Source organism: Anomaloglossus baeobatrachus, chromosome 8, assembly GCF_048569485.1.
Source record: "Anomaloglossus baeobatrachus isolate aAnoBae1 chromosome 8, aAnoBae1.hap1, whole genome shotgun sequence".
Taxonomy (NCBI): domain Eukaryota; kingdom Metazoa; phylum Chordata; class Amphibia; order Anura; family Aromobatidae; genus Anomaloglossus; species Anomaloglossus baeobatrachus.
Window position 1 is genome coordinate 79,908,613 of NC_134360.1, and position 23,379 is coordinate 79,931,991.

At 41.2% G+C, this 23,379-nt stretch overlaps 1 protein-coding gene across 1 annotated transcript in view; it reads right to left on the reverse strand.

Annotated features, from left to right (window-relative positions):
• Positions 1-23,379, reverse strand: part of KCNJ4 (potassium inwardly rectifying channel subfamily J member 4) — a 298,384-nt gene that overhangs the window by 94,912 nt on the left and 180,093 nt on the right. Inside the window, exon 2 of the mRNA XM_075320866.1 lies at positions 5,319-5,877. Coding sequence (XP_075176981.1) covers positions 5,319-5,344 — 26 coding nt within the window. The 5' untranslated portion in view covers positions 5,345-5,877. The remainder of the gene's footprint in view (positions 1-5,318; positions 5,878-23,379) is intronic.

Genomic DNA, 23,379 nt, shown 5'->3' on the forward strand with positions numbered 1-23,379 from the left:
GTATATAAAAAAAAAAAAAAAAAAAGAGAAAAACATTGTATAAAAAAAAAATAAAAAAAAAAAAAAAAAAAAAAAGGAAACACTGGAGAATATAAGATTGCTTTGCCAAGTTGTTTTGTCACAGCGGGGTGATAGGTCCGTCTGAGAGGTTGGGAGTACCGACAGTTGGTTGGTTGGTACGAAGTCGCTCAAGGGGAGTGGCTTCGGATTGGATGGGAACTTGTGGGCGGAGGTCCCGCAGGTTCTGGGAAGGGGTAATTAACGATGGAACGTTGTTACCCCTCACCTTTGGGCCGGGTGGTTACGGCCGAGGTGGTCCTCTGGGCCGGTTTGGAGGTTACGGCCGGGGGGTTATGAAGGATGGTTGGCCTCTTGGACGGATCTATCGGTGTGTATGGTTATACGGGTATATATGTATAAGGTTTAAGTAACAATTGAGTGGCATGTTGAGCCACGAGTTTTGGTATACATATATACGGTTTAAATAAAACTGTGGCCATTCCTGCAATAAAGTCGTGGTTCTAGTCTTTATTTTAGGTAGATATGGTTGGGTGCTTTGTATGGTAACCTGCTTATCCCTGATAGATTCAAAAAAGTCGTGTAAAAAACACGTGTAGGAGACTTATTCAGTACTCCTCTGTGTATCATTGCTGAAAACTTTGCTGAACTTTTACTTGTGTCATCTGTAGATAAGTAGTTCATGCATTTTCCCCTGTGTATCCTCTTTGTGTCTTTTATAGTGTTTAGTGGAGTTTGCGAGGAGCTCCCTATTTAGGGCCCAGCACTAGGGATACCTAGGGACAGTTATCCGGCTTGGTGCACAGGTGCGGAACCTATCTATCCCTAGTGAGGGACCCCTAGACCAGCAGTAGATTCGGTCAGGGGTCACAATCTTCCCATTCCGTAGCACAGGGTTTCTCTTCCCTTCCCTTTCACTGTTCGCTTGGTACTTCCCCGTACCTAGTGTGACAGACACTTGGCGAGTTTAGACCAAACACTGTGTGACACTTAAGTTCTGTGTAATACCTTTTTTCCTGTAGGTTTCAATTTAGTGTTGGTACCATTTGTCACCATATTTGTTTCATTTTGCTTCACAAAAGATGATAGTAAGTGAAAAATGGTCCCCCTGTATACAGACCTGATCAAATCTCTGTATGGCCATGTACGAGAACTGTTTTCATCCTTGAACAATGGCTATATCAGTGGAAAAAACAGCTGAAAAATTAAGTAGTCTCTGTATTTGTATCCATGGGGAACTCTTAACGAGGAACCGTCGTCATGTCAAAAGTGGCCAGTTTTTGCATTTGTTTTACCCCTGCTGCTCCACTAAGCAGTTCAATTTTTTTTTATTTATTTATTTAGGTTTTTGGTTTTTTTTTTAAATCTACCAGAAATGTGAGTCTTTTTATTTTGGTCCGCTTGATAAAGACCATAAAAGTTAACCTTAAATTAAATAAATATAAAATTGAAAAATAAAAAATTAATTATAATTATAATGTTAATATTTATAAAATTAATAGGTTTCATCTCCCTTTTGAGACAAGATTATTATGATTCCTAATATTATTCACAATCTCTATTAATATGGTATTTTGTATACTTGTATATGTGTTTTTAACTATGTATGTATATTTCTATGTGTTAACCCCCTAGTAGCTAACCTCACAGGTGAGCAATTACTTTTGGGTGGATTGCCTTCTTAAGGAAGGATTTGGTCAGTCTTGGTTCAGACCATGATTAAGACAGTTTGTTGAAACGCGTCGCTCTGACCTGGGCATCTTTTATTTTTATGCTGCATGTACCTTTTGGATTTTATGAAAAACTATCAATAAAGAAGACAACTTTTTAATATTCCATGTGATTGCGCTGGATTTATATTTTATATCTATTTGGAGACTTCTGACCATCTGTGCGCTGATCATCCACCACAGGACGATTATGGGACTGCAGCAGGCTTGGTGAGCTGATATTACCTATTTTTGCTTAAATTAAAAGGTTCATATCTCTGGAGCCATATGGTAGATTAAAAAAAAATAAAAATAATAAAAACTGGGATACTCAGGTGAGCAACAGAAATAAAATGAATGCAAAAACTGAACACTTTTGGCCCAGTGACAGGTTCCCTTTAAGAGTTCCCTGAGTATGAATACAGAGAGATGCTTATTTTTCTGCTGTTTCTCAAACCGTTGTATCTATTGTTGTTAGACATTCAACAGTTCTCATACATTACCATACAGAGGTTTGAATAGGTTTGTATACAGATAGATAATTTTACAATTCTGTTGTCTTATGTGGAGGAAAATTGTTGATATTTTTAGTAGACAGCACAGGAGTTTATGGAAGCTCCATATAAAAATAGCCCCATTCTACAGATCAATACAATATGGAACTGGTACTGTAATATCATTTTAGGGAGGCCTTAGGCTGTGTACATGAATAAAACTAAATTGCTTTTGCAGGATAATATTTTTACAATTATAGTTGATGTTAATAATTCACACATCTTTTCTCTTTTAGATTCCCCTCCAATTTTACACCTTCAGAAAAAGGTTGTTCTTTATGAAATGACTCTACCCAAAATATGTATAGGAATAGTATATTCACTACCCTGTAAGACAACGTTCATCCTTAGCTTGTGGTGTCATTAACACGTCAGGACGTCCCCTGAATCTGGACTCTTATTTCGGCACAGGATGAATGACACCAGTGTTCTACCATGAATATATATAAATTATTACTAGAATTTTCTTTCTGTAACAGAAATCCCCAAACGCCAGACTTTTAGGAAAAAAGCCATGGATAATTATTATTCACCCCTACTCGTATGAAAAAAGGATCCACATTCTTTTTCATTGAAAAGGTGGATTGCTGCCTCATTTTTTTATATATAGCCAAATAGTTTACAGAGACACAAGTAATATAAAATAATATATCTGTTGCATTGAGGAATATTTGTATGTGACCGTTTAGGCTCCACATTTTAAAAAGAACATTCAGAAGTTAGAGTTAGTTCAAAGGCGGGTAACTAGACTGCTACAAGTAATGGAGACCGCCCATATGATGACAGGTTGGAAATGTTAGATCTGTTTAGATTAGAAAAAAGACGTCTCAGAGGAGATCTCATTTATATGTATAAATACATGTGTGGTCAATATAAAAGGACTGGCACATGACTTATTTCTTCCAAAGACAATACTAAGGACCAGGAGGCACTCACTGAGAGTGGAAGAAAAGCGATTCCGGCAGCTAAATAGGAAAGGGTTCTTTACAGTTAGGGCAGTCAGATTGCAGAATGCCCTACCACAAGATGTAGTAATGGCAGATACTATAACAGCTTTTAAAAAAGGGCTGGATGATTTCCTCAGTACACACAACATTGTTGGTTATAAATGACTTAGTGACAAAATGTAGAACTGGTGGAGGAAGGGTGAACTAGATGGACCTAGGTCTTTTTTCACTAAGTAACTATGTAACTATGTAAAAATATAATTGCCTTAAAGGCTAGGGAGACCTTTGACATGGAAATAATAATTTTTACATATCTTATGGTTACCTAAAGTTAAGAAAATTGCATTAAAAGGGTGGTTCACCCATATTTATTATTTGCTAGATAGATATTATGTTGAGAAATTATGTTTCTCTTAAATACCTTATATTGGCAATAGTGCCTGTGAGAGGCATTATTGCAGACCGCTGTTCCCCATGTCTGATCCCCGGGCTCCATGACCTCGGGGATCCGGCTATATCACGTCAAGTTCCTGTTAACCTGACATCACCGCGGGCGGCTGCGGTCTTCCTGACTCACTGGGCTGTGGGCGGAGTTTCACCGCTCAGCACAGCGCAGCGTCACAGCCCATCAGCTCCCTCCTCCATCCTCCCTCACAGCAGAGCGCAGCAAGCAGGAGACACGCTGAGCTGTGACTGTGTCAGCAGAGAGAGCTGACAAATGTGTAACATTTTTGTAAAAGAAACCATCTAAAGCGCCTACAGCCTCTATGAAGCAACATCATTTTTTTTTAATAATGGCTAAATAGAAAGTTGTTTGCCTTTGTATTCAGAAAGCAAGTTAAAAATTGAAAAAAATTTTATTTGGAAAGTGTACCATAAATATGAGGGTCATTGTTGTCCAGGCTTATCATGAAAGTCTGCAGTAACTTTATGTGACAACAAACTTAGGAATCCTCACATCGTGCACAGCACGCTCCAATCAGTCCTCTGACTTTAAAGAAAACCAACCATCAGGATTTTCATACATAAAGTAAATAATGTTAATAAGGTAAATGTAAATAATGTAAATAGTGCGATACTGGCACTAGGATGCTGAATGTAAGTGTAGCTTTTGTTCTGAGACTGGATGTATTACTTCAGAAATACGTGCTAGTAAAGTTCCAGCAATGCACTGCTATTTGATTGACAGCTGCAACAGGTTGGGAATATGTGGGTCGGGTTTTGCTATCTATTCCCGCCTCTGTGTGCTGCCTGACTTTTGTAGATTTTAGACTGTATGGGCTCCTTCCAGGTATAACGTCATTTCTGTCACGTGATAGGGGCATGTTCGAAATGCAGCCCATACAGTCTAATATCTACTAGGGCCAGGGAGGCAGACAGGGGCAAGAATAGATAGCAAAAACCCGACCCACATGTTCCCACCCCTGTTGCACCTGTCAATTAAATAGCAATGCATTGCTGGAACTTTACTTGCACATAGTTCTGAAATAAAACATCCAATCTCTGAATAAAAGGTAAGCTTAGATTCAGCATCCGAGCACCAGTATAGCACTGGCTTTACTTTATATATGAAAATCCTGCTGGTTGGGTCTCTTTAAGTATGTGATATGCATACTCCTGGCCACATTCCCACTGGATGTGCTCGGTCTCACTTAATTCACTTGTATTAAGCAAGTAAAGTCTAGTTGGAATGTGACAGGGAATATGCATATCGCATACTTGCAGTCATATGACCTCTTGGTTTTGCCGGCAGCATCGGAGAATCCCCACACCAACCACTGCGCTGTCTGCAATCACATAGAGTGACTGCAGACTTTCTTGATACGCCTAGAGAACCCCAGATTATGAAAGCACCCACAGCCTATCATTAAACCCTATAACATCTTCCTAGGGGACATCACCATCCATTGAGGGGTGGAGGGTTGGGAAGGGGGAGTAAGCACTTTCTTTTGCCTTGTCTTGAAACTAATTTAACTTTGGGTATACAACTTATCCAGTTGGAAAACATCTTTACATGTTGTGTAATCAGGGAAAGACAGCACAGGATCTTTGTAAACTGTTATTTTACTAAAAAAATGCTGTGATCTTACCTGCTGCGAATTGTATCCATCGTCATCTTAAAAGCTATATCCCAGGACACAGATATAGGAATCTGTTTGCAGAGTAGACTTGTCCTTAGCTGAGGCCCTCTTGGGTGACCATCCAGTGCCCATGTAAATGCATCACTGCAGCTTCGAAACCTTGGCACAGTCTTAAAGAAATAATATATCTACCATCTCTGGATGTTTTAACGTTATCCTCGTCCTCAATATAAGACAGTTGAGTGAAGACAAAAGTAGGAATTTGAAGTCTTTTTTTCCAGAGTTCTGCTTATCTATTCCATACAATCCCGACTTTACGATCTTTTGATGAAAGCTTTAGATATGAGAGATGGTATCCTATAATTGGCATCGTAACCTCTGCCGCGTTATAATAAGAAATACTTCATTTGATAGTGTAACCAGAGGGACGTTCAACACAGTAGACGTCGTTTTTTTGGGACCCGTATCACAATCCTGGCATGGATGATCTCTGCTAATGTGATAAGACGGCACATCACCTGGCAGCACAGTCTCGGACCACCTCCCTGGTTGACAAACCACGTTCTCACTGTTGGGAAAAGAAAAAAGAAAAATAGCAACAGATAAAAGAAGAAGCAAGCCAAATCTTTCTGAAAACCATCTGCTGCAATGTGCACAGTGTAGAACGCGGGTTATTTTTATCTGTTTCTTCATTTTCCAGTTGCATAATAATTCTTGATAGACATTGCTGCATATGGATTTGGATTATAAGACTGCAAGGGAATCAGGAAGTTTACTTTAATATATAGATATCAGTAAGGGGGTTCGATGGTTTAGCATCAATGGGACAAGAGAACTGTTCATCTCAACATGTCCCCAATAAAAAGAATTGCAGAGCATGAAACATGCAGAAACCATGCTGTATTGTCACCAAGAAACCCACAGCGAATGTGTCACTGTGGATTTTCTGTTGCAGGTGGTCCACAGTAGACACGCCCCATGGGAATAGTTTGGGATTTTATGTTGATCGACTTGCAATAGTTGGAAATAGCAGACTCAGCTTATACTCACCCTCTTGTGCTCCAGTAATGCCTCTCAGTAGCTGCTCGTTTTTTTGCACATCATGACTGCATAGCATGTGACTTCTGCAACCAATCACTGGGATCAACAGTCAGTCACTGAGCTCAGTAATTGGCGACAGCGGTTATGTGCCACCCCCGTGTCAGCAGCCAAGCTGCTCAGATCCGGATCCGTGCTGGCTCGTGGGGGCATCCGAACCCGGGGGTCGCGCGGCCACTCGAAGGAAGGGGCGGTATTTACAGGGGATGGTGTATGGAGAGTTCATGATGCCACCTGTGGTCTGTGGTAAGGTGGAGTACCACCGCTGCAGCTGGGAGTACCCGGTGGCGATGGAGTGGGCAGCCAGATGTTTAACCCCTCCTCGGGTAGGGGGATGCCCCGGGACTCAGTGATGGTGACAGGGATGTGCCGTTGGGGAGGTAAGGGTCACTTGGATACTCACTCAGTCCAATAACGCTGACACTGACAACTTTAGTAAACCAAAGTTCTGGACACCGGCTGAGGGGGAGCACGTTTGGGTCCCATTTCTGCTGGTGTTGCCTGGCACCTTGTTCTCTTGTAGTTGGTCCCTATAGCAGGAAACTAATCGGGTCCCGCTCCTTAGTGTCGCTAACTGAGGGCGCTTGCTCTCAGGGTTCATGCTTGGGATTTCCTGGACCGTATGTGTGGAAAGTCCTATCCCCCTCGTTGCGCTAGTACCCCGATTTTGGAGCGGGTGGAGAGCGGATCTTGAAGGCTCCGTTCTCGTCGGGTGAATTGTCAGGTTGCCTGGAGCTACACCCTGACTTAGGGTCCATGTACCCCGTCGTGTTCTGGTCCCAGCCCGGTGATTGTACAAAGCCGCCGGCTGTCCTCCACGACAATGCCGTGCCCCTTGTCATGATCCCCTGCGACCGGGGGTCCAGCTCCCACCAGGCCCAGATCAACGTCTGCTACCTTGTGCTTCCATGGAGCCCAGCTCCTGACCTCCTCTCTCCTTCACTTCCAATACTACTCTCTCCTTTTCTCTGACTGACTCCGGACACTCCTGGCCTCCCCTTAACCAACCCCCCCACGTGGGCTTCCCTATTCCACTCAGACCGTCCACTGGTGTGTCTGGTGGGTGTGGTGCAGCGTGTTCCTAGGATTTTGATTAGCTGGTTTTGGCAACACCATTGGTTAGGGACCCGTAACCAAGGAGGAGGTGGATATTGCACAGAAGGGCAGATTGCACAATACCCTGTGACGACCTGATAGGCCAGGGACGCATAGTTACATCTACTGTAATGGTGATATCAACATGTAAGCAAACACCGGAGCAGCAGTGGCGAGGCACTGCAGGTGTAGGGGAAGGTGAGCAAAAGCTGAGCATTTTATTTTAAAGGGAACCTGTCAGGTGCAATATGCACCCAGAACCACGAGCAGGTCTGGGTGCATATTGCTAATCCCTGCCTAACGGTCCCTGTATACATTAGCATAGATAAAGAGATATTTAGAATAAGTATTTCTAAAGATCCTTTATTAAATGCTAATTAGTGCAGGGACTAGTCACAAGGATGTTAGTTCCTACGCTCATTCCACCCTATTAGCCTGTTAGCATGCCCACAGGGGCGTGCTACTATGCTATTCAATGCCCATTGCCTAGCGACATCAGCGGTGATGCACATACCTGTGTCCATTGTCACCACATCAGACGTCGGGCAGTGCGAATGATCAGAAGTCCCAGCACTTCCGGTCATGCACACTAGACATCTCTGAAACCGGGACATGTACACCCAGCTTCATACTGCGCATGACCGGAAGTGCAGGGTATTCTGATCATGCGCACTTCCCTGTCTGATGCGGTGACAACGGACACAGGTACGCGTGTCACCGCTGATGACACTGAGCATTGAATAGCATGTTAGCACGGCCCTGGTGGAGTGGTAACATGCTAATAGGGCGGAATGCAAAGGAACTAACACCCTTGTGACTAGTCGCCTCGCTCATTAGCATATCATACAGGATCTTTAGAAATACTTTTTCTAATGATCACTAATCCTATGCTACTAGATACACGGACGGTTAGGAAAGGATTAGCAATATGTACCCAGAACTGCTTGTGGTTCTGGGTCCATATTGCACCTGACAGGTTCACTTTAAACAAGTGCATAGCAATCAAAATTAAAAAAAAAATGGTTGACATTCCATGAAAAAACTTGAACACTTTATTTCTCCATCTACTACTATTAAGTCATGGGGTGTGTCAGGGCGTTTGTCCCAGGCTCAGAAGCAGAGGGCGTTCTGCACAATGCAGATGCCGGCTTTATTACCTAGCTGGTATCTGCCTTTACCAGTAGTTTCCACTGCTACCACAACTCATCTAAAAAAAATGTAATATAAATTCCTCAAAATATACTATGTACCCCAAAATGGTATAAATAGTAAAAAACTCTACAAAAATAATCAGCGCTCACACAGCTCTATTGATGGAAACATTTAAAAGTTACAAGTCTCAAAAAATGGAGGCACAAAACATTTTTTTTTTACAAAGTTCAGAATATTTTTAAGCCACTATAGTAATAAAAACAAACTATACATATTTGATATCACCCCAAACATACTGACCTGGACAACCATGCTGTCATTTTTACTGCACAATTAACGCCATAAAAACAACCCCTAAAAAAAATAAAAAATGCCATTTTTGCGTTTTTTAACCTTTTCTGGATCAACATGTTAGGCTGTAGGTCGAACGTGATGCTCTTAAATCTACTTTCAACCTTAAAACCATGAAAATATTACTGCAATTTTTTTTTGCCATTTTCTCTTACTTCTATATGTAGTATATCAGAATTTTTTTTTACACTTTAAAACGTGTTCCCCATAATGAGGTATATTAAACTCAGTGGAAAATACAAACAACCAAATTAGGATCAAAGGACCCCAATATAATGCATTAAAATTCAGGGAGAAATATCAATTCATTTAGGGTATACAGTATTTTAGATAGTTCATCAATCATCCGCAACTACTTGAAAAAAAAAAAAAAAGAAAAAAAGGTCAACGCTATCCAGATCCCATCTGGGTGAAAAACTCGTACTGGTCCTTTTAAATGTAGTAAAAGGTTTCTCTATTGCCCTCATCATAAAGTTCTGCCAGGAGATTAACAATTTCATAGTCATCCTTTGATATACAGTACAGACCAAAAGTTTGGACACCCTCATCATTCAAAGAGTTTTCTTTATTTTCATGACTCTATTATATATATTATAGATTCACATAGAAGGCATCAAAACTATGAATTAACACATGTGGAATGAAATACTTAACAAAAAAGTATAAAACAACTGAAAATATGTCTTATATTCTAGGTTCTTCAAAGTAGCCACCTTTTGCTTTCATTACTACTTTGCACACTCTTGGCAATCTCTTGATGAGCTTCAAGAGGTAGTCACCGGAAATGGTTTTCCAACAGTCTTGAAGGAGTTCCCAGAGATGCTTAGCACTTGTTGGCCCTTTTGCCTTCACTCTGCGGTCCAGCTCACCCCAAACCATGTCGATTTGGTTCAGGTCTGGTGACTGTGGAGGCCAGGTCATCTGGCGTAGCACCCCATCACTCTCCTTCTTAGTCAAATAGCCCTTACACAGCCTGGAGGTGTGTTTGGGGTCATTGTCCTGTTGAAAAATAAATTCTGGTCCAACTAAACGCAAACTGGATGGAATAGCATGCCGCTGCAAGATGCTGTGTTAGCCATGTTGGTTCAGTATGCCTTCAATTTTGAATAAATCTCCAACAGTGTCACCAGCAAAGCACCCCCACACCATCACACCTCCTCCTCCATGCTTCACGGTGGGAGCCAGACATGTAGAGTCCATCCGTTCACCTTTTCTACAAAGACACGGTGGTTGGATCCAAAGATCTCAAATTTGGAGTCATCAGACCAAAGCACAGATTTCCACTTGTCTAATGTCCATTCCTTGTGTTCTTTAGCCCAAACAAGGCTCTTCTGCTTGTCGCCTGTCCTTAGCAGTGGTTTCCTAGCAGCTATTTTATTATGAAGACCTGCTGCACAAAGTCTCCTCATAACAGTTGTTCTAGAGATGAGAAGGTGTGTCCCAACTTTTGGTCTGTACTGTATCTAGAGCGCTGCATTCAGATTCATTATTAGATTTGTATACTTTATTAAATTTTAAGGGGTTTACAATAACAGGGGAAGGGGTAATTGAAGTATTTAAAATGCATTCTTAAAAATATTGTTGAAATAACAAAGAAGGGGAAGAGGAAGGGAAGGAAGGGTAGGCTAAAAGTGGATGGGAAGGGGTATTGGAGGGGAAGTGGGAATGGAAGGAGTTAGGGAATATAAAGGGGGAGGAGAAAGGGAAGGAGGAAGACGTTGAGGTAATTCGTTAAGTTTCAAAGTCAAGCAAGATTATAAACTCATATTCATTTAGCACAGTATATAAACACATTCGGAAATAACATATTACATTTATATTATTTAGATAATGTCAAGGAACTAAGTCAAAACAAGATTTGGCATGTATTTCTGAGACCAAAGAGACCATCTTATTTTATATCTTTGATAGTTTTTTTCTTTTAACGCAATATTATACTCATATAAATTATGAGCTGAAACCCTGTCCGTAACTTCTGAAATAGATGGGATTCTTTCTTCTCTCCAGTTGGCTGCTAATAAATTCTTAATAACTAAGAAAATGTGACAGACAATGTATCTATACTTTTTCTCATATTCTTCTAACCCTATGGAAAGAATAACCAATTCTGGAGTAAGATTTATATCTTTTGTAGTCAATTGCTTTAAGAGGTCTCTGACTTTCTTCCATAAGGGTTTAAGTAAAGGACATCCCCAGAAAATGTGGATAAAGGATCCATTTTTCCCGCAACCTCTCCAACATAGTGGTGAGTTTTCAGCAGAAAACTTGCACAACTTTAGAGGGGTATAGTACCATCTGGAATACACTTTATAATATGTCTGCTGAAGAGAAGCACAGGTTGCAGTTGCCTAAGTTGTTTCCAGAGCTTGTTTCCATGTACTTATAGGGAATTCCTTGTGCAAATATTTCTCCCAATTATTTAGGTTTAGCTTTTTCTCAAATTCATAATCTTCATTTAGCAAGGAATATATATTACTGGTTTTCCAAATAATTTGGTTTAATGGATTATTCAATAAATTTATTAGGGGTTTAGGAAGCTGAAATCTAGGTTTTTTGTTTGTAAGAAAATTTTCTATACGGTACCAAATTTTTTTCTCTTTATTTGGGATGTTGAATTTAGTTTGTATGTTTTTGAAGGGCAAGATTTTGTTATTTTCTATTAGGTCGAGAAAATTGTTTATGCTGTATTGTTTCCATTTTATTATGTTCATTTTGGGAGTCAGAATTTGTATTGTTTCAATTGGGCAACATTTAATATCCTCCAAAGGTACATTATCTTTCATCAATGTTTTTAATAGGGATTTCCATGCCCATAGTTCTGCTTTACTTGTTTGAAATTTAGTTAATGTTTTTTGTGTGTTTAAAAGTTGGGCCAAAATGATATCTGATTTGGGAATGTTTCGATTATAATGTTTTTCTATATGTACCCAACTATTTTTAAATTCGGTAATTAGACTATTTTGGGTCTGTTTAATGAGACTAGTTAAATAATAAGCGTAAATATTCGGTAAAACTAGGCCACCATTCCTCTTATGTTTACATAAAATGTTTTGGGAAATTCTAGGTTTCTTATTTTGCCAGATGAATAGTGATAACTGAGATTGTAGTTTCTGGATCCAGTGCTTAGGAATTGTTGTTGTTAAACATCGGAATAGGTATAGAATGTTCGGCAAAATAATAGATTTATATGGTATGACCTTTCCCATCCATGAAACTTCAGTCATTATTAGATTTGAAACATTTTTCTATTTAACTTTTCAACCTCATAGGGCAATATCTGTCATGTCTCAGGTTCAGGACGTGATCCAGTGACCTTGACTTGTGTGGTCAGTTTCCTTCACCGCCAAGCTACAGCCTGGTCAGTCCATGACCAAATGTTGATGATCTTTTACCTTTGCTTCTATCCTTTTGGTTTGCAGTTACAGCTATTCTCACTTGCTCATTCTCTCTGTTCTATCACATCCCAGGTGGGGCTATTTATACTCTTCTATTACTAGGCTTCTTTGCTGGCTATATTTCCATGTGGATTACTGCTAAGGAGTTACAGCACTGCAGCTAAGGAATTTTGGCAGAGACCAGTGTTCTTTTCTCTGTCTTCTCATTTGCCTTTCCTATACCTATCTTTTGTTTTCCATTAGGTTGTTAGGAATTTAGCCTAATTTGTATTTTTTATTTCTCCTTTGTCCACTTGTGCACATGTTTTATGTTTCCACACCTTGGGTCCTTGTTTATGTCTGCACACTTACCCTATCTTGATTTGCAGTGATAACAACCTCCCCTTTGGTTCTTCAGGAGGTACGAGAAACAACTTGATAGCCTTTCAAACAGACAGGCCCAAGTTATGGGTCACTAGTTGTGCGGCTAGGGATATTCCAGTCTGTGCAAGAACCATTAGGATGTTGTGCAGCTAGGGATAGTAGTCTGTACAGGAACCAATAGGGTGCAGGTGCGGTTGAAGTGACATAGGTTATATTGCCTCTTTACCTGTGTTGGAATACATATCTGTATAACAATATCCTTTACTCAAGTAAATTAATTAAAATATTTTAATAGGTACAATTGATAAGCCTCTTTTAAATGGTCTCTCCAGGAAAGGAGACAAACTCTAGCGCTACCTATTGGAAGTAGCAATCCTAAAAGTCAAAAGTGGCCTTTTAACAAGTCTTTTCATATGACCTAGGATATATGCCAGATCAGAATCCCAATTTGAGGAAACGGTGTTTCGGGGTGATTGCCACTCGTCAGTGCAAAGTGTGGGTAACTGATCTGGCTTATGAGAAGCTTTGTGGGGACCATGGGGAAAGACTATTCTCCTTATGCCTCTTTTAAGTAACTGAATATATGTAGTGGTGACATTATATGAGAAGTAAATAATTGTATTACTACTCATCTACTTCTTCTCACCATCCGTCCCTGTGTTATCTGTCCCAAGTAGTATGATAGCGCTATCTCTTCTAAAAAAAAAAGAGGAAAAAAAAGAATATGTAAAGGAGGTTGGTGCCGCAAAAGATAATGCGGTAAGGGAGTGCAAAATAGCATGAGAGTCTTGATTGCCATTTTTTTTGTTTACTCTCCATCTCACTGTTTCCATCTACCTTTAGATTTCTAACTGGCCAATGAGGACCAATGGTTCTTTCAGTATCTGAAGAATCCCAGTCAGAGGACAAAACATTGGTGGACGGTATTGTGTTCTCGGATAAGAAATTATATGCTTTTTTCTCCCAAATATAAACTAAAGCCCTGATAAGTTTTTTGTTTCCCTTCTTTCCATTAATTTTGGAATCGTTCCACTGGTGCTTGTAGGATTGCTTCCTTCTTTTGGAATTCAGGGTCTATTGTGTACTTTAATGTAAGTTCAATCAGTTCATTGAGTCTCTTAGATGTTTTTTTTTCCAATGTTAGGGTTTCCTCTGCTAACAGTAGTTGCATAAATCGTAGGGAGGAACCCTTAGGTTCCTTTTCCCACTGTTCCAATAATTTTGGGTTGCTGGATCAAGATGCTGGAACTGCATTGGGGAAAACAAGTACAGTGGAACCTTGGAGTAAGAGTAACTTGGTTTGAGAGCGTTTTGCAAGACAAGCAAAGCTTTTTAAAAAATTGTAACTTGGTTTAAGAGCAATGATTTGCAATAAGAGCAAATACTCACTGTGCATACTTCTGGTTCTGTCCTTTCACCACGCACTGACCCGCTGTGGAGGTAACTTTCTGTACATATGTACTGTATACTGTACACAGTATACCATTGTACAGTACAGTATATACTATATAGCATGTCTATCAATTTGCATTTGTGGATACAGTATTGTACTTTCTGTTAACCAGTACATCAAGCAAATTGCTTGTACTGTAATCTATTTGCCTGTGCAGTATTCCTACCCCACATTTGGCTTAGTTCAGCCCTTATTTTGGGGAGAATATACTTCGGTGTTTTGTTTTTTTTGTGTATTGTACTAGAATAAAGGCTGTCATATTTGTACATCATTTTTTCTCTCTATAGTGCACGTCCCGCACACCAACAATTCTATTGTAAGCTAATGTGCAGTTTAATTTGCTTTAAATGTTTTTATGGTACAGTATTTTGTATTAGTGTACTATAATAATTTATATGAATACATTATTTTGTATTACTGTAATAAGTTTGTATAAATACAGTAAATATTTTTGGGTTGTGGAACGAATTGTCTGCATTTCAATTATTTCCTATGGGAAAATTTGCTTTGATATAAGAGTAGCTTGGTTTAAGAGCAGACTCCCGGCACCAATTATGCTCGTAATCCAAGGTTCCACTGTATTTGATACACAGTTTTGATACAAAATTTGATTTTGCAAGTTTTCCCACCTACAGAGATTGTAGAGGTCTGTAATTTTTATCGTAGGTATACTTCAACTGTCATACACAGAATAAAAAAAAATCCAGAAAATCACATTATATGATTATTAAATAATTAAGTAGCATTTTATTGCATTAATTAAGTATTTGATCAGCTACCAACCAGCAAGAATTCAGATGTAGTAGAGCTGGAATCGTCGTGGGACCTTGTCTGCATTAAGTCAGACCTGGGTCTTTTGGGGGTTAATAAAGTGGTGAATGAGGGTGGTTTTTGTATTTTAAATTCAAATAAAGGATATGTTTGGTGTTTATATTTACCGTATTTCTTTTTACTTACAGATTAGTAATTGGGGGGTCTCATAGATGCCTCCCATTACTAATCTAGGACTTGGTGGCAGAAGTGAGCTGCGATTAACCCCTTATTTCCCCAATTGCCACCGCACCAGGGCAATCAGGTTGAGCCGGGTACAGTGCTGGGATTGTAGCATCTAAGGGATGTTGCAATCCTGAGCTACTGCAGGCTTCTATTTTTAGGCTATCCAACAACAGGAAGATGAAAAATCGACCGCAAACAGCTGCTATGCCAAACAATTTCTTTTTTATTCAAGCGTTCTTTTCATCGGTGCAGATAAAAATGCGGGAGGTGACTAGGATGCGAGTCCCTCCAAAGGACGACGGCCGTTTCGTCTGTAAGCCAGACTTCTACGGGTCCACGTCGGGGAATGGCCGCACGCACCTTATAAAGGGGAGTGCATCCAGGCCACATCACCGCACATTAAAAACAGAGGAATGCACACATGATAGTGATTAACATAAGTGCAGACAACACATCCCATTTAAAACATGGTCATACAATCAATGTGACACACATTTCAAAAACAAACATGAAAACAGGGGAAAAAAAAGGAAAAAATTCACCTGAAAGGTACAGAGGCATTTATCAATGTCATATCAATACATAACCCATTATGTTCATATTATTCTTTTTAATGACATAACCACTCATTTATCAAAAGATCCAAAATGAATCCATCACTCGAAAATAATTTGCAAAAAATCAGTTTTATGCAAGCCGGTATTATAAGAATACCGCTAGGTCGTTACGGTCATTCAAACCCAGGTTTCCCTGCGCTCCAAATTTTATTATCATACTTGCTTCTTTACGTAGCAATACCTTATGGAGATCGCCCCCTTGTGGAGGCAGGGAAACCTGGACTAGTCCTGCAAAGCGCAAGATGTTGGGATTACCTTCATGTGCTGTGCGAATGTGTTCTATTAGCCTAGGAGAACCTTTACCTGTGGAAATCGATTTATAGTGCTCCCTAAAGCGTATGTACATGCACCTTATTGTCTTCCCTATATAAAATCTTCCACAGGGGCATACAATCACATAAACCACATACTTCGTCTTGCAGGAAATAAACTGCCTGACCTGGTGAGAAAAGGAACCAATTTGAAGAGATGTACCGGTGAGATGTAAGGCGCAAAACTTGCAGTGACCGCAGCGAAAATTCCCAACGGGCGAACATTTCTCGAGCCATGTGGACTGACAGGTCACCCTGTTTTTCACCAGCAGATCTCTCAAATTATTACACCGTCTATAAGAGACTAGGGGTCCTGCATCTGTCATACTCTTTAGATCCGGGTCGTTGGCAAGGATATGCCAATTCTTTTTTATGGCTTTTTTTATTACTCCATCTAAGGGGCCGAACCTAAAACTGAACATAAACCTATTTACGGCATTGTTCGTTTTTCTCACCTTTTTTGCCTTTGCCTGACTATGTGACAATTTTCCAATACCAGAAGATTGGCTGACCCATAGATTTTCAGAACTCTCAGAACACGCCTTCTCATACGCAGAATCAATTAGTGTACTAGGGTAACCCCGTGCCAATAACCTTGATCTTAAATCCCCAGCTTGTTCTTCAAAAATCTCTTTTACATTATTGATCCTCCTTAGTCTCAAAAACTGAGAGTAGGGTAAAGCTACATTAGTATGAGTGGGGTGGGCACTCTGAAAGTGCAGTAACGAGTTAGAGGCAGTTGGTTTCCTATACATCCTTGTCAATATTAACCCTTCTTTCACTTCTACCTCTATATCCAAAAATGTTATAACGTTGCCTCCAAAACATGATGTAAACGACATATTCATGGTGTTTGTACTGTTAAGGTAGGTGACAAAACCTGTGAACTCCTCCTCTGTACCATCCCACACCATGAATATGTCGTCCACATATCTGAGGAACAACTTCACGTGCTTGAGAAATGGGTTTGTGCTAACGAAAACGTATACGCTCTCAAAAAAACCCAAAAAAATATTAGCCATAGCGCACGATACGGGGGTACCCATTGCAGTACCCCCGCACTGGACGTACCATTTATCCAGGAACATGAATGCGTTTTTTGAAAGCACAAAATTCAAAGCTTCACCTACAAAATCGCAATACAACTGCGTTTTTCCACTGCGAGCCACTGTCTCCCTCACTGCCTGTACACCCAGGTTCTGGGGTATCCGTGTATACAGGCTTTCCACATCGATGGACACAAGATTAAACCCCTCCTGCCAATCAAAACCTCTCAACAAAGATATAAAATCGTTACTATCCTTCACATAGGAAGGGATTCTTTCCATCAGAGGCCTCAATAACCAATCAAAATAGTGGGACAACGGCTCAGTTAACGAACCGATGCCAGCCACTATCGGGCGGCCAGGGGGGTTGACACTATCTTTGTGTATCTTAGGTATAGCATACCAATGGGGTTTTGTGGGAAATTCTGGAATTAATTTTTCGACCTGAGTGCTAGTGAGAAAACCGAGTGTTACATATCTCCCCAATAAGCGTGTTAATTGCTTCTTATACTCAGTAATGGGGTTAGATTGTAAGGGAGTATATGTATCACGATCCTGCAGATGCCTTAAGCATTCTTTAATATAAGCGGTGCGCGTTAACAACACAATATTACCGCCTTTATCCGCTTGGCGGAATACTGTGTCATTCCACGTGCGCATTATTTTTACCGCTGCCGCTTCTCCCTCATTAAGATTATTATCCATTTTGGGATATAGCAATGCCTCCACATCCTTGACAACTGCTTCCTGAAACACATCAATTAAATTACCATGGGCCACCGGGGGGAAAAAATTAGATTTCACCCCCTTAGTGAATCTACCACATTCATTAGTGTCACCACCTGGGTCAAAAGGCTTTTCGCCCTCGGGGTCATTCAGACTCAACAGCAAACCAGCGGCCTGGGTTACAGTGGAGTCAAAAGCCCCCGTGATATCCCAATCGCACCCCTCAGTTGTGCAAGGTTGGTGACCCTCAGGGACTATAGTCGAAGTGGTCGACGTCTGGTGAAAAAACTTATGCAAGTGCATTTTCCTTGTGGCTTTATATAAATCAATTCTGAATTCAGAAAAATCAAACTCTTCTGGCACGCAAAAATTTAAACCTCTAGATAGGACGGCTACCATATCATCGGTCAACACATGTTCAGACAGGTTAACAACATTATTGGCAGAAGGAGAGAGAGAGGGTGACAAATATTCTAATTCTTCCATGAGACAAACTTTCTCTTGTGACCTCTTCCCCTTGTGCCTCTTCCTGCCCCCCCTACGGATGCGTTTCCTAAAGGGGCAGGATTTGGCCCAACTTGAGGGGTCACCGTTCTAGAGGGGCCTGGAACCACATCCTCAGAGCCACTGGACTCCGATTCAGTGGTCCAGTACCCTCTTTCCTGGTTACCCAATTTTTTGTTTTTTATATAAGGTTTTCTTTTATAATTTTTAGTGCGATCTTTTGTCCAACAGAAAATTTGTCCCATTTCGTAATCTTTTTTATCTCTCATAAACTTTTCTCTTTTTTTAATTTTAATCTCTGTCTGAGTGTCAATCAATTTTTTGTCCAAATTCTGTATGAATGTTAACCATACACCCTCAGTGACACGTGAACGAGTGTCTTTTTTCAAAACGTCCAGCTGTATGTTCAGAGCTGAATATTCCTCCTCATTTTTCTTCAAGACCAGCTGTAGCAGCCTCATGGAACAATCATGCTGAATGCTCTCCCATTCTTTAGTAAAGTTTTTATCATCTTGAAAATGGGACAATGTTTTTATCACTCGGAGGCCCCTAGGGACCCTGCCGCAATCAACATAAGACTGTAACGACTTTATAGTCCAAAATAGACGCACCTCTCTATCAGAGAGGGAATATATCTTATTTTCGAGTGTTTTAATGCCAAGTACCTCAGTGTCCTTTTTTAGATTGCATTCCTCGAAAAAGGAAGCCGCATCGATCCTCCCCGCCTGTACACCTGGAACGTCCACAGAACTTGCGCTTTCATTGTCCATCAGTTCCATCGTGGCCACCGCAAATGTGATAAAACACACAGTCTCTTGCGAACTTTGGTACTGAGCCCGGCAACAGCGTGCAATAGAGACTCCAGGAAAGAATCCAAATATACTGTAGCAACAAGTGAACAAGTCCTGCACCGCCTGCCCTCAGATTACCTCCAAGTTCAGTGGCTCACGTGCTGATGACTGCCATGTAGCGCTGGTTTGCAGGCGCAGCGTGCTGGTCGGTATTGAGCAGCTAGGAGATCCAACAACAGGAAGATGAAAAATCGACCGCAAACAGCTGCTATGCCAAACAATTTCTTTTTTATTCAAGCGTTCTTTTCATCGGTGCAGATAAAAATGCGGGAGGTGGCTTGGATGCGAGTCCCTCCAAAGGACGACGGCCGTTTCGTCTGTAAGCCAGACTTCTACGGGTCCACGTCGGGGAATGGCCGCACGCACCTTATAAAGGGGAGTGCATCCAGGCCACATCAGCGCACATTAAAAACAGTTTTTAATGTGCGGTGATGTGGCCTGGATGCACTCCCCTTTATAAGGTGCGTGCGGCCATTCCCCGACGTGGACCCGTAGAAGTCTGGCTTACAGACGAAACGGCCGTCGTCCTTTGGAGGGACTCGCATCCTAGTCACCTCCCGCATTTTTATCTGCACCGATGAAAAGAACGCTTGAATAAAAAAGAAATTGTTTGGCATAGCAGCTGTTTGCGGTCGATTTTTCATCTTCCTGTTGTTGGATCTCCTAGCTGCTCAATACCGACCAGCACGCTGCGCCTGCAAACCAGCGCTACATGGCAGTCATCAGCACGTGAGCCACTGAACTTGGAGGTAATCTGAGGGCAGGCGGTGCAGGACTTGTTCACTTGTTGCTACAGTCTATTTTTAGGCTGGTGAGCCTCAATAAGCATGAGTCTCCCTAGCCTGAGACTACCAGCCCTCATCTGTCTAGCTTTATCTTGGCTGGGTATCAAAATTAGAGGGGATCTAAAGCCATTTTTTTTTTTAAACTACTTATTTAAATAATTTTTTTAAAAAAGCTGCATGCGGTTCCTATTTTGATACACAGCTAAGATAAGCACACGTCTGGGGGCTCTAGCCTGTAGCCGTAGGCATTATCTGTACTGGGTATCATTATATGGGGGAACTCTACACCAACTGTTTTATTTATTTATCTATTTTATACTATGATAGAGACCCGCACACAGCATCTGTGATTCCAGCCAATCACAGATACTGTCTGGGGGTGGGGTCTGACTGGAGCTAATCAGAGAATCTGGTGGCCGGAGAAAGCAGTGAATATGGATGAGGGGTAATTATCGGCCCCAGAATTAGCACTGCAGCCACGGGGAGACTCAGTAAGTATATACTGCTTTAACCCTTTTGCTTCTTTTTTTTTTACAGTGGCCATTCACAGCCATGACATGTCCATTATGGGCAGGGAGAGGATGTTTTTTTTCCCATCCGAACATTTACTGATCGTTATCAAGCTCTCTGACTTTTGCGGTAAATGTTCGCATGTCTGATCCGGAAAAAAAGATTTTATGATTTTAACATTTTTCGATCTTTGCCGATCAGGAGCGCTCATCTCTATTTATGATAAGCTCATAGTGCTGGAGAAGTAGCAGAAATACTTGCTTCTGTGATAAACAAGCAGGGAGATATTTTACCTCCAAAAAGCAGCAGCTGCAAGTAACTGCTATGCCGTCTGTATACTCTCCTTTGCTTTTTTCCATGTTCAGGAGCTGTGGTATGATCAAACCCTGTCCTTGTACGGTCAGACACGGCCATTAGCAGGGACACATATATAACATTATCTCAGCTCAGGAACATTTTTTTTTAAAACATCAAATTGTGGAACTTATTATTATCCCAAGGGCCCCCGGTGAGCAATCATTTCTAGAGAAACTATAAGGCTATGTGCCCATGCTGCGGAAAATGCGCGTATTTTGCCGCGGATTTTTCGCGGAAAAGCCGCGGATTTTGCAGAAATTTGCAGCACAGCTACTCCCCAGCCATTTCTATGGCATTTGGGAAATGCTGTACCCACGCTGCGGATTTTCGTGCGGATTTTGCCTATTCAATTGAATATAAAAAAAAACAAACCGCAAAATCCGCAACAAAATCCGCATCAAATCCGCACAAAATCCGCACCTATGAAAAGGTGCGGATTCCGGGGGAAAGCTGCGGATTTTGATGCAGAAGAATCCGCAGATACAGAGTCCCGTGGGCACATAGCCTAAGATGACATGTCGGCTATTTAAATTACATAGACATGTTAAGATCTGTAAGAAACTACAAAAACAAACCCACATAACACTCTTATGCTAAGAAGAGTCAGTGCTCCTCATAGTTTCTAATCAAGTTTCATATGATGTGATGACACTCTGAGCCTATTTATCAAAAGCGGTCCTGGAGATGACGGCATGCACTGACTACCAACATGGCCACTGTTTCATGGTACTGTGAATTATTTTACTTAATTTTAATTTCTGAAATTTAATTTATCCTCAGGATACACCACAAATATATTAAAGAAGTGGATCCTGTCTATTTGCAGAATAGGATTTGTTGTGTGCCTTTGTTAATGGATAGGTGATCTCGCCCGAGTGTTTCTCTCCATTTATTTGCATGGAAGCTTCAAAAACTGCTGAGAAAAAGGGCAAGTGGTAAAATAATAATCATATCATACTGTCACGGGTGACAGACAGTCAAGTGGTTACTAGCCATAGATGGTCACAGCTTTTGGCTCCGCAGAATGCTCCCTGACTCTCCATTGTTCCCGCTGTCAGTATTCATTGGTATAGGTAGCTTTCCTGCTGGATTCATCTCTCCCCCTTTTGGACCCAGCAGGAGCTCACCTTCCATCCAGCTGTTGATGATCAGCATTATCTTGGTGCATATACACCCCTTCCTTCCTTGAACTGGTGCTGGTGATATTATTCAGTTCATTCAAGCCTGGATAGCAAGCAGGTGGCTTGTACTCCTCTGTGGTATCGTTGCTGAAACCTTTGCTGAACTTGTACCTGTGTCATCTGTGGATAAGTAGTTCATGCCTTTTCCACTGTGCGCCCTCCTTGTGTCATCTATAGTGATGGGTGAACTCCCGATGTTCGCATTCGGGAGCCTTGCCCGAGCGTTTTGTAAAGTTCGAGATCGGGTTCTGAGATAACGAAAACTTGCGTCCAAACACAAAACTTGGACTTTACAGTTAAGTGATGGGGCGGCGGGGGGCTATAAAATAAAGAATATAGTTAATAGTAAACATTGTCCGTATACTTACAGGTCCCGTGACGCATCCTGCAGACTCTGTCTCCCGGCTACTTCTGCTTCCGCATCCGATCATTGCTGTTCCTCCCGGTAACCACCACTGATTATAGGACCTTCAATGACGTCAGAGCCATGTGATCAGTCTGGTGTGAATATTGTACAGACATTGGCTTACAGACTGGTCACATAGCTATGATGTCATGGAAAGTCCTGTTAACTTCCGGGGGAATTCACTGCACTGCTCGTCGTCACTCAGCAGTCTACGGCTGTTTTCGTCCGTGTTCACGGTGGCGTCAGACTTCATCTGAGTGCATGGCTCATGGACTCAATTGAACTTTGACTGTAACTGTGCGAGTCTCACATCGCATCACCCGGTACGGCCACACACTCTCATGACAGGAGCGGTCGGCTGCATGTATTTCCACTAGGGATAGCTAGGGTCAGGTATTTGGCTCCGCGCATAGCTGCAGAACCTATGTAGGGTGGTTTGGGACCCCAGGGACCAGCAGTAGTTTTAGTCAGGGGTCACTATCTTCCTTTTCCCTAGACACAGGGTTTCCCTTCCCTTTCACACTTTATTAACAAAGCTGGGCCACTACTGATGGGAGAATAGTAACAATTCGTGTTTGGATTATTCGTAACGAATCCCAAAGTACTCTTCCGGTATTTGTCACAAATAGTGAACCTAATGTAAGTCAATGGGGAACTCGAGCATTTTTCTTGCCGTGACGAACACTGGAGTAATAATCAGTATTCGGTAAGTATTATCCGAACACAAATAGTTACTACTCTCCCATCACTATTGGCTACCCAATAAGTTTTAAAAGCGGCCATTCAACGCAAATAGTTTAGCGTTCCATGATGCGCAACTACCGTTAGTTTAGCCAATAATTTTGTTTAGTAACTTGCAATATCTTTATATAC